This window comes from Carassius gibelio, chromosome B5 (genome assembly GCF_023724105.1).
Source record: "Carassius gibelio isolate Cgi1373 ecotype wild population from Czech Republic chromosome B5, carGib1.2-hapl.c, whole genome shotgun sequence".
NCBI classification, from domain to species: Eukaryota; Metazoa; Chordata; class Actinopteri; order Cypriniformes; family Cyprinidae; genus Carassius; species Carassius gibelio.
In genome coordinates, this window is record NC_068400.1 from 4,460,529 (window position 1) to 4,472,227 (window position 11,699).

Below are 11,699 nucleotides of genomic sequence, written 5' to 3' on the forward strand. Positions count from 1 at the left end.
ACAGACTATATAATGTCTATTATTATTATTATTATTATTATTATTATTAAAACTTTTAAAATAAAAAATGTTTCAAATTAAATGTTCTTCATCTTCTTTCTGAATAACCTAATTACTTCACTATTCATGCCATAGTATTTTTACATTGTTACATGACATTTTTTTGTTTTGTTTTTTAGGAATCATTTCCTGTCATAGGAGGAAGAAGAAAAAGGTGATCTTTGTTGCCCACAGAATGTTGATTTTCCACAAGCTAAAATTTTAATCAGTTAGACAGATGAGCGTACTACGAGTTTGAATATGTATTCTTGATGGATGAGATCAGATTGACAGGTGGTGGCTCAATGTTCAGCTCATGTCTCAATTTATCAAGGTTCTGCTCCCAGCGCCGTTCATAGTACATGCTCAGAACACATCGGGCACGACCACCATTCTGCAGAGCCCATGGTCCCAGAGACTGAACCAGCAACTGTAGACGACTGATATCAACAAAGAGAGACACATCAAATTGTATTTATTAACCCATACTTTAATAAATTAATATGATGAACACATGATTTTGACAATTTAATGGAATCTGAGTGCGCCTTTAAAGTTGTGCAAATGAAGTTCTCAGCAATGCATATTACTAATTAAAAATTAAGTTTTGATATATTTACAGCAGGAAATTTACAAAATATGATTTTTGCCATAAATAAAAAATCTATAATTTTGATCCATAAAATGTTTTTTGGGGCTATATTACAAAAAATATTCCCCAGCGACTTAAGACTGGTTTTGTGGTCCAGGGTCACATATGTTTGTTTTATGGCAAATTAATCAAATATACTAGAAATTACATAACTTGACTATCATTCTGTCAGTTACCACAGACAATAATGTTGCCTTACGAAAATGTTAATTGCTTGGACAGTATGAACTTACAGTCAAAGTCTAAGGGGCAAGACATTCTATAGATTTAAATACGTTCTATAGATTTAAAATATGCAAAGCTTGTATTTTTGTTGAAGCATTTATATTCATCCTTCCATATTAAATTGTGTTATTAAGCTCTGAAGTAATCTTTTAAAACATGGTGTCAGAGTTTCCAATGTAAGATTATTACTATATATATTTTTATGCTTGTTTGTTAAAAAATGATAGACCATTTCAAAAGTAAACTGACATCATGTTGCTGTACACAGACAGATAGTCTATCCTGTTAACTCACCTGACAGACAGACGGAGGGGTCCAAGCATTGCACCCAGAAAACACATGGGCAGACCAGTCTGTGCAGCTTCAAACAATTTCACTACAACCTCACCTGTGGGTAAGAGATGAGATGAGAAATGCATGCTATAATGTATTTCTTATATTATGTACCCCCCCCCCAACAAAAACCCCCCAACAACACTAAAAAAGTAACCCTGGAGATCTACCTTACTGCAGAGTTCTGTTCCAACCCTGATCTAACACACCTGTATGTAATGATCAAGTGATCCTTCAGATCCTTAGTTTGTTCAGTTGTGTTTGATCAGGGTTGCAGCTGAACTTTGCAGGATGGCAGATCTTCAGGAACAGGTTTGATCTAGGGGGCTCAATGTACTTCAGTGGCAAAATAGCCCTGATGCATCACATTTACACTGAACCAAAAGCTTTTGAGGGAGAGCTATCTAGGCATACACACAAAAAGTGGAAATTATACACACCTGAAAAGTAGACCTAATTTGTTATTGTATCAAATGCTCACCTAGCATATTGGTGGGCATATTAAGCAAGGTATGCAAGAGGTCATGGACCTCACGATATCGTTGCATGACATACGCTAGCTCCTCATCGTCTACAAATTTTACATCAGCTCTTGAGTCAGGGGTGACTCTCTGAAAAAAAGATTACAATGGTTAATTTGACCTATTGTTAAATGTTAAATGATAATTTCAGTGTTTTTCATTTGTCTTACATTTTCTTCTAGGAAATGGAGATACTCTCTTCCTAAAGTCCCATCTGGCAAAGCAGACATTCGAGTGAGGTCTAAAGTAGACAGACGGATTCTTGGACGCTCTCTAGAGACATAATTTGAACATAAAGGCAGTAGCAAAGTTTGGATAATGAATGAAGGAGCCATAAACAGTATTAACAGTAGTCAGAGTAAACAACTGAGACATACTTGAGAATAGTGCAACCCTCTGGGTCATTTCTCATCCGATTCCTTAACTTGATCAGGGCCTGGTGCCCTGTGGTTTCCCCAAGCACCGCAACCATATCTGTTTTGGTAAAACATGATAGCATACATGAAAGTTTTGAATCATTGGGATTACTGACAGAATTCCTGCTCATACGATTTAGAAAATATTATCCCATAATAAAGCTGTCTCCATATTTTATCAAGTTTAAATCCATTCCACATAATTCTGAAGGTTTGGTTAAATTTTGGATGAAGAGTCCAGGAACCAAGAAAATTTATGTTATAGTAGAAAGTTGGAACACATTCTGGCCTGTGTTATTTAATGAAACCTAATTAGAGTTTTTATTCATTAAATATTTTTCAGCAAAACAATTATGGACTTTCCATTGAGACTGAAAAAGAAACTAACAGCTGTTATTTAAAGATCATTTCTTCAGGAAGTGCAATCATAAATAGAGTGATTTCATGCATACTATTAAGGGCAAACATAATGAATGACTATTAAATAACAGTCTCACCATGTCTGTAGGGGTTCTTCAGAGCAACGACACCAGAACCTAAAGCCAAAACAGCCTTCTGAACAGAACTTGTTGGGATATGACTTGGATACAACCTTCCATCATACTGCTTTGAATCTGAGCTTGTGTGCTGCTGTCCGGTGAGTACTGAATGCATGAGAGAGAGTGATAGATCTTGAGGTTCAAATCCTGAGACACAGCAATCACAGTTAAAAGATTCAACTTCTCTAAATTCATAGTACTGTGATTAACTATCACTCCTGCAACCTTACTCATTGTGTCATGAGGCTTAAATTTAATTTACTACAAAATGTAGTAAGAAACCACCTTGCTGTTGAAGGTACCTTAGAGTACGTTAGACTGTAATATATAAATTATAGGCTATCATATTTCAGACAAAAAAAAAAAAACATTTATATTTTGTATAAAGAAAATTAAGTCCGTTTTAAGACCATTATAATTACTTTTTTACATAGTGAAATTATTATAATTATAAGACACAGTTAGCATATCCGCCGAATGTAATTACTGTACTAAATAATGAACTGTTATTTAACGAGCTGGAATGTGGTCGTAAGAGTTACATGCTGTAATTAAAATGAATTATTTGGTGCTGTCAGCAGCTGATAATCGGTGAAATGTCCATTAAAGCTGTCGTTTGACATGCAATATTAAGCAACCCCTAGCATATTCTGTAGTTGTAGTACGTTGTGCTAGATGACAGATCAACATAAACGCTTTCACAGTTACATTACTGGTTAGCTAATAAGCTACTAGCAAGGTCATACATTTTTTGCTGTCAAATCCGCGTATACTATGCAATTGAGCATATTACCTATGGAACTATTTAAACTCTAAAAAAAAAAAACATGTAAAAATACCTCCATATGAACGTCGACAATAATATCCGCGAGAGGTTTTTAAAAAACTAGACAGACCACGCATAATGGAATTACAGGGGACTGCACGTGGGGTAGATGACACAGCATGTATGGCAAGCCGTTTAACGTTTAGCCTAACCGTGCGTTCACATCGCCGCCGGCGAGGGGGAGGATAAATTAACCATGGTTTTACTACAAATAAAACCAAAAAAACATGGTTACTATAGTTAAACCATGGTAACCACAAAATAATCATGGTTTTGCTATATTAACCATAGTTTAACCATGGTATTTGTAGTAAATCTGTAGTTATACAAATGGTGGTCAACACACCAAAAAACCATGGGTTACTACAGTTTTACTATAATAAAACCATGGTTATTTTTCGTAAGGGGTGGTTAGTGTGCACACCTTGCATTATGTCAGAACCTGTCCCATTAAGTTTGAATACCGCATGTATATGATTATAATAAATATTTGAAAGTTGTTTTTGTTGTTATGTTCTTATAATCTGTTGTAACATCTCTCTGACAACTGAATTATCTCATTGTGAATTTGTTATTTTTGTCATGAAAAAATAAACATTAATAAAAGACATCAAGCCACAACTGGCATTTGCTACATATTATAAAGATTTTTATTTAAATATATTAATTGTTCTGCTGCATTTACTCCACTTTTATACTTTGCTGGAGTTAGGTTAAGACAAATGTGTGATTGTGTGTGTTTTTTTTTGCCCAACCTTGTTGATCAAAAGCAGATCCAGGTTTTGAAACACTTGTGAAACGCTCCGGTGCTGTGAATCAACCTTAGTCATGTGACATGGGTGTTTAAAATCACACTTCGGAGCAGTGTTTCAAAACGTCTACGCTTCAGGATCTTGACAGTTTCACGTCAGCCATCCCTAGGATAAGTTAACCTCATCAAATATTTTAAATGTGAAAGTAACAAGTTGATCGATGGAAAGAACTTAACAATTTTCCTTCCAGTGATTTTGAGTTGTTTAGTGTCACGATTACTTTTAATTTATTTATTTAGCTATATATTTAAGCTTATTGGGATATATACAATTCTGATTCTCAAATCTAACTGGAGAAGAGGCTTTCTAACAGTTTTGTTGATATTTCAGTAGTATTAGTACAGGTACTTGTCTATGTTCTCCTTACACTGTGTCCGAACTACATGCAACACAACACCGCAAAACGTGGTAAGGAGTATCTTTTCTATATTAATCAAAAAAATTAATAAATTAAATTAAATTAAATTAAAAAGTTGTCCTAACCAGTCACAACGACGACACACGAAATGTATTTTTCCACGCCATCGCAGCTGGAGCAACAACATACAAACTATGACAGAGATAATCTCAGATACTGATTATGTGCTTTATACATTTTTTTTGATGTGCCTTATTTATATCTATTTTTCACGCTTAAGTAAATTATTAGCAGTGTTCTTGTGAGTAATTCTCAAAGGGCTTGATAAATACAGCTCCAGAACCTCCAGCCACAAAAACATAGTTTTTTTTTTTTTTTTGCCCTCAACAAAAATTCCAATAGTCCATTGTGATTTCTTATTCGCCCCCATGGCCAGTAAACATGACATTAACTTAATTCAAACTGTGAGCATTTGAACTGGCACATTTAGCACATCTTGCACTAATTTACACTAATAACAACTTCAACTATGAATGCCTACAATGCCCCACTTTCACACTTCCCCAAAAATTCCTTGTGCATGTACACCCACAGTACTTTGCATTGAAAGGTTAGTTCGTCCAAAAAATTAAATTATGCAATAAATTCCTCACCCTGAAGTCATCGTAAGTATATATGACTTTCTTCTTTCAGGTGAATTCAGTTGGAGTTATTTTAAAAATGGTCTTTCAAGATGTTTGATGCAACTCCGCGGGAGTTGGAGTTACCTGGATGACTTCAATGGGAGTATTTTATGGACTAATTTTCATTTTTGGGTGAACTAGCCCTTTAAAGATGATTCTGATTTTGAAACAACTACAAATCATTTGCACTTAGAAGATATAAGCATTTAAAACATACATTCTCTCACTTTCACCAATATGAATCAATGATTTTGATGAAAGTACACTGCACTTCAGCTTCTCATCTGTTTTTTTTTGTCCGGTCAAATGTTGTCTAGAATCCAAAGTGTCACACCCCCTACACTATAAATAGCTGCTGAAACTTTTGCTGAAATCAGTCACTTATTTATGCAATTTGTATTTTATGTATAGTGAATGGCACACAGTGCACTACATAGGGGATAGGGAACGATGTAGACAGTGTAAATATTCTTTCAATTGTGGCAAATTAAGTGGTTTCACAATGTCACTCAAACTGCAATAGCACACACAGTCTTCTCCGGTCCTGAAACATAATAGTATGGAGTGGATCATCAGTGCAGACCACAAAATGTAAACCTATTTGAACTCTACACGGAATGCATTCATATCAATATGGATGATAGAGGAGAAATTATTTGACGAACTCTGTTAAACACAGAGAGGTGCCTGGGAGCATAAATAGCACCCATAAATCACTGATAATAGAAAATGTAAATTGTTAAAATGTTAAGTTGGCTTGCCATATTGTCGTTATCTATGCTGACGTGTACGATGACACGTACTGACGCAACCTCTGACGATTATTTTTTTGGAAGTATCCCACAGTATTTTTGGAAGTTATTTGGTGAGTAACTTTTAGACTCTTTATAATTGCTTGAGATTAACGTTGACCGTAGTGTTTGGAATTTGCAACATATTGCCTGTAGTTGGGCAATGTACGCATAGTATGAGGGTGCTCGAGTGAGTTGCCATTTTTACTCTCACTGTGAGTCAGGAAAAAAGATACATTAGCTCTCAGCTGCAGACTGATTTAAAAAAAAAAAAAAAATCGGTTTAGATTTCTGTTGTGGTAGCTATAAAGACAGTTATTTCCTATATCGTAATTTCTTGGTTCATAATTAATAAAGTTGAATGTGTTAGTGGCTGTAACTCAGCAACATATTTTGTCAGCACCAAGGTGAACACGCAACCTTAAGGCCTAGACTAGATAGACTTTAAACAAACACGGAGTTTTGTGTTTTTTATTAAGATGATAATTAAACAACTTAATTTAATGAAGTTGTGGGTAATTTAAGTTTGAACACGTTGAAAAAGTCTGTCAGTTGATATGTTGCGGCTTAAAACAGAGCTGATCATACTTCCTACATCATACTTTATTGACTAAAAGCAAATCGTAATAGGTGAAAACAACACTTTCTAAATAATGCACTTTATAAAATGATTATGGGAAACGGTTTTACTTTACCTCAACAAATGGACTAATAGATGAAAGTGAAGTGACATTCAGCCAAGTATGGTGACCCATACTCAGAATTTGTGCTCTGCATTTAACCCATCCGAGCAGTGAACACACACACTGTGAGCACACACCCGGAGCAGTGGGCAGCCATTTATGCTGCGGCGCCCGGGGAGCAGTTGGGGGTTCGATGCCTTGGGCACCTAAGTCGTGGTATTGAAGGTGGAGAGAGAGCTGTTCATGCACCCCCCACCCACAATTCCGTCCGGCCTGAGACTAGAACTCACAACCCTTCGATTGGGAGTCCAACCCTCTAGCCATTAGGCCACGACTTCCCCCCTATTAAGAATTAAGAATGAGTTTGTGTTTCGTATTAAAATGAATAGTTAAATAAGATTTATATTATATTATATTATAATAAACTATAACCATTGAATTAAACTATTGAATTGAAGGAAGTCTTATGGGGGGGTCCCCACCATAAAACTTTTTTTTTTTCTTGGTGGGGATGGGGGGTTAGTCTTGCAATATACAGTTGACAATATATTTAAGCATAATATGCATAACTATATATTTGTCAAAAACAGGCTCCTGTGTTGATAAAGAATAACTGGATTTGACGGTGACAAATCAGCAGACCCAAAAAGGCAACTATATCAAATATACCTGGGGACTACATATGAGGCACTTGAAGATCCGTAAATATATATATATATATATATATATATATAGTATATACTATATTATATATATTATATATTATATATATATAGATAGATATATATATATACGATATAGTTATATATTATATATTTTTTTTTTTTTGTTTTAGTGTTTTTGTTTTCAGGATATCTGTGATTATAGACATTCAAAAGAACAACCACTTATCTGAATAGATATAATTTTGTAACTTGTGTACACTACCGTTCAAAAATTTGTAGATTTAAGAATTAAAAAATAAATCATTTTTAATTTTTTGAACGGGTAGTGTACAATGTTACAAATTATATCTATTTCAGATAAGTGTTGTTCTTTTGAATGTTCTATTAATCACAGAATCCTGAAAAAAAACAAAAAACAAAAAAAAAAATATATATATATATATATATATATATATATATATATATATATATATATATATATATATATATATATATATATATATATATACACAACTGTTTTCAACATTGATAATATTAATAAATGTTTCTTGGGCACCAAATCAGCCTATTAGAATGATTTCTAAAGATCATGTGACACTGACTGGAGGAATGATGCTAAAAATTGTTTACTATTGTATTATTATTATTTTTAATTGTAATAATATATCATGATATTACTGTTTTACTGTATTTTGGAGCAAATCTTGGTTGGTGAACAGAAATGATTTTTGAACAGAAGTGTGCATCCAACAGAATAATTCTAGCATTATTAACCAATATAGTATTTATTATTTCCTCTAAAAATAGCTGGATGACTGATACTTTGTGATAATGTTTGTTCCAAAAGGCTTGTTTAAATGCAAGAAACTAATTTATTACATAATAGACTAAACCAGTTTATTAGATATTAAAAATATAAAATTTAACAAGACTGGCTGTCACACTGGCTGTGTGCTAGTGTTGTGTTTTTTTTTTTTTTTTTTTTCAAGATTTCCGTGCAGTTTACATAGTTTACGTCCAGTAGATGGTGGCAAGGGTCTCTTATGAGTGAGTCTGTCAGCAGACTATTCAACCATTTCAGTCCAAATGTCTTTATTCAGGAACTAGCTATGACAATCAATATATCAATCATAGCTATTTCAAGAATGATTCCCGCATGTATATGCCGATATAGTTCCCGAAACTTTGCAGCGTGTATGTGGCCGTTGATCTTAGCAGAATGAAAAAACAAGTTTTATACAATTCTGAATAGATTATATATAGCACAGAAACCTAACAACAAGCACTCCCTTTATAATTACTAAAAAACTGTTACTCATAGCATCTTAGAATATACAGAGAGTGAAAATGACCCCTCAAAAAAGTCAGTAAGAAAGAAACTTCCTGACTGCGAGTGGAGGTTTATTATTCTCCATTTTTAGCTGAAGTTAGCTTCACCGGTGCTGCGCCAATCAAGCAGTCATGTCAATGATGTCTTGGCTTAGTGGTCTTTAGACTTGGAGCGGGATGTTTAAAATTTAAAGTGACGTAACAGCTAACCCATAAACAAACTAAATATAAATTATTGTGAATAATTACCATTTCCATTGCATGAATTTAATCACATTTGTCATTTATAATTTTTACTCAAATAAAAATATCAGAGGGACCCCCCAAGTTTATGTTTTACTTCTTCACTGCCTATAACTATATTACGACCACTGATCTAGGCCTATATATATGACTGGATCGCTCATCGTGTTCTAAACTGCCATTCATTGGTAAAGCCACCGGAAGTGTTCTAGCGGGCATGTTAATATTTCCTACTGGCAAAGAGCACCATTGACTGACAGCCAAAATACTGATTTAAAATCACCTGATTTGAAATGTATCAGTCACACAGGATTGTAGTGGATGTAAATTTATTTTTACTTAAGATGTTAACTGCAATGTTTATGGTCTTTTCAGACAGGATATGCACTATATTGATTGTTTAGGTGGGTGTAATCTCCATAGACAGTAAAAGAAATGGACACAGCGACCCCATTGGATTCAGCGGAGACAAGTGAAGTCAATTACAAGCACACACTTCCGGGGGGTTTAGCGTACTGCGCAGACTCAAACTGAGCTTGATGACGTAAATGTCACGTCAGCAACCTGTAAGTCTTCTGATCACTGTGCCAAGAGAAATCTGAATCACCCACCGAATCTTGCAGACGTTGTTGAATAATTTTGTCCTGTTGCTCTTATGGACTCTCTATGGGCTTCTCTCTTGACTTCATGCCTCCACGTCTCCCCGATTACCTCATAGACCATAAAAGATTGCCTGCAAGCTTTTCCTCCTGTTCATACGGTAATTTCTCTACTGTGCGACAGAGAGTCCCAGGTTATGACACAATCGTTAGCCTATTTTTTTTTTTACAAGAACTGCTTCTACGGGCCACAACCTGAGATACATGGTAATGGGGCAATTTATACATTTTCGTGTTTCTTTAGAAATAATGAATGGACAAATGGAGTCTTTAAACACCACAATTCAATAAAATATGAAACCCTGCCACCCGGTAATCTCGCGTAGCCAGACCTTTAGAGTGACGGCTGAAGGTCTGGAATTCATGGCAGCTTTCATTGGCCAAGGCTTGCCCATGAGGCCATTTGACCGACATGTCAAACAACCAATCATAGTTTGTTTTGTTCAGCATCACATGTCGGGGTGTGGAAATGTCACCACATTAACAGACTGGTATGGAAAACTCTCTGACATATATTTGAAAGATTCTATGCCGCAAACTTTAAATATTTCACATACTTGTGAAACATCTGTATTTAGTAGATCCTGATTGTTGTCACAGTTGTAAACACTAAGGCTTTTTTCTTACGTGAGGAGGTTTGGTGTCAAGGCATCTTTGTTTCCGGACAGAACATTAAAGAACGCGACACACATGTCTCCCAGAAATCCTGTAGAATTCATCCAATCTGATGACGACTTCAGCACTCCCGAAGTATTTCCAGTTTTGTGACCCATATGGATCAGATGTTTAGCCATGGGCATGATGTGTAAGGCTGAGACTAAGGTGGGATTGTCAGCTGAGCTGCGCACTGCCGACACAGTCCGATAGACTGACTGATCCAACACATTTATGTAGTATATTATGTAGTAATATATTTATGTAGTATGTAATAGGGCTGTCACTTTTGTGAAAAAATCTTTTTCGATTTTTAAGACATAAGTATTCGTTGAATCGATTGTAAAATCGATTTTCCATATCAAAAAAAAAAAAGGACGGCTGCCATAACACAAGAAAAACATCACTGCAGGCTTCAACCCGGCTGCATTTATGATTTAGGCAATTAAAAAATCTCCAAGATTATTTTACATAATGATTCAATCCATTTCAAACAACTATTCAAAAAAGTGTGTTTTTTTATTGAACGTAACTGACACTTAGGCTAGACGGCACTAGGCAGGCATATTGAAATGCGCAAAAAGTTACAAATTTATTGGACAGGAAAACAAGTCGATCAACATTTTCGGGGTCCAGAGCATTTTCATTTTTGGGGTTTATTCACTATATGTCCAGCTGTTGAGAAGACGCGCTCCGACCACACTAATGTCCCAGGGACGCTCAGGTACAGCTGTGCAAGGTGGGGGTATTACTGCCAATTTTCCACCACAAAAGCCGGTCGCTGTCAGCTTGCAATGGTCCTTTTCATAACTCAGAATCTCCTGTAATTAGATGTGCAAATGAGGCGAATTCGCATCTACCGTGCTGCGAGACCCCCAGACACGCGTAAACGCTTCTTTACATTGACTTGAACATTGAAATCATTCGCGCCAGGCGCTCTATTCGTGTTTGGTGTGAACGCAGCATAAGAGGTTGCTTTAGACATCACTGGGTCTCAAAGGTGTGTAAAATTGCTGGTGTTTTCTGTCTAGCTTTCGCAAGGCATACTGCACTTTTGGATTTCTTTATTTTCTTTTTCTGCTTGTTTTTGAGTTTTGTTACATGTATATTTTTTTATTGTTTAATTATTTTAAAATTAATAGTGCACATATTTGGTTAAAATCGATTCCCTATTTTCATTTTCGAAACTTCTTTTGGTTGGTCCGATCGATTGTGCAATCGATTTTCAATTTAAAAGTGACAGCCCTAGTATGTAATTACGCAGGAATTAT

The 11,699-nt window shown here is 35.3% G+C and overlaps 1 protein-coding gene across 1 annotated transcript; it reads right to left on the reverse strand.

Moving 5' to 3' along the window:
* Window positions 1-236: 236 nt before the first annotated feature.
* LOC127958707 (ubiquinone biosynthesis protein COQ4 homolog, mitochondrial-like) lies at window positions 237-3,712 on the reverse strand. The gene is made up of 7 exons (XM_052557680.1): window positions 3,565-3,712; window positions 2,684-2,830; window positions 2,148-2,244; window positions 1,941-2,043; window positions 1,731-1,860; window positions 1,211-1,304; window positions 237-479 (listed from the first exon to the last, which is right to left on the reverse strand). Exons 1-7 carry the CDS (start codon window positions 3,626-3,628, stop codon window positions 287-289), a joined length of 828 nt encoding a protein of 275 aa, XP_052413640.1. The 5' UTR covers window positions 3,629-3,712; the 3' UTR covers window positions 237-286.
* Window positions 3,713-11,699: the final 7,987 nt, after the last annotated feature.

Coding starts and splice junctions, on each gene's coding strand:
- LOC127958707 (XM_052557680.1), bottom strand. CDS start 3,628: ATGCGTGGTCTGTCTAGTTTTTTAAAAACCTCTCGCGGATATTATTGT. Junction 2,831..3,564: donor TTGTCGACGTTCATATGGAG/GTATTTTTACAT, acceptor TCATGCATTCAG/TACTCACCGGACAGCAGCAC. Junction 2,044..2,147: donor GAGGGTTGCACTATTCTCAA/GTATGTCTCAGT, acceptor TTATGTCTCTAG/AGAGCGTCCAAGAATCCGTC.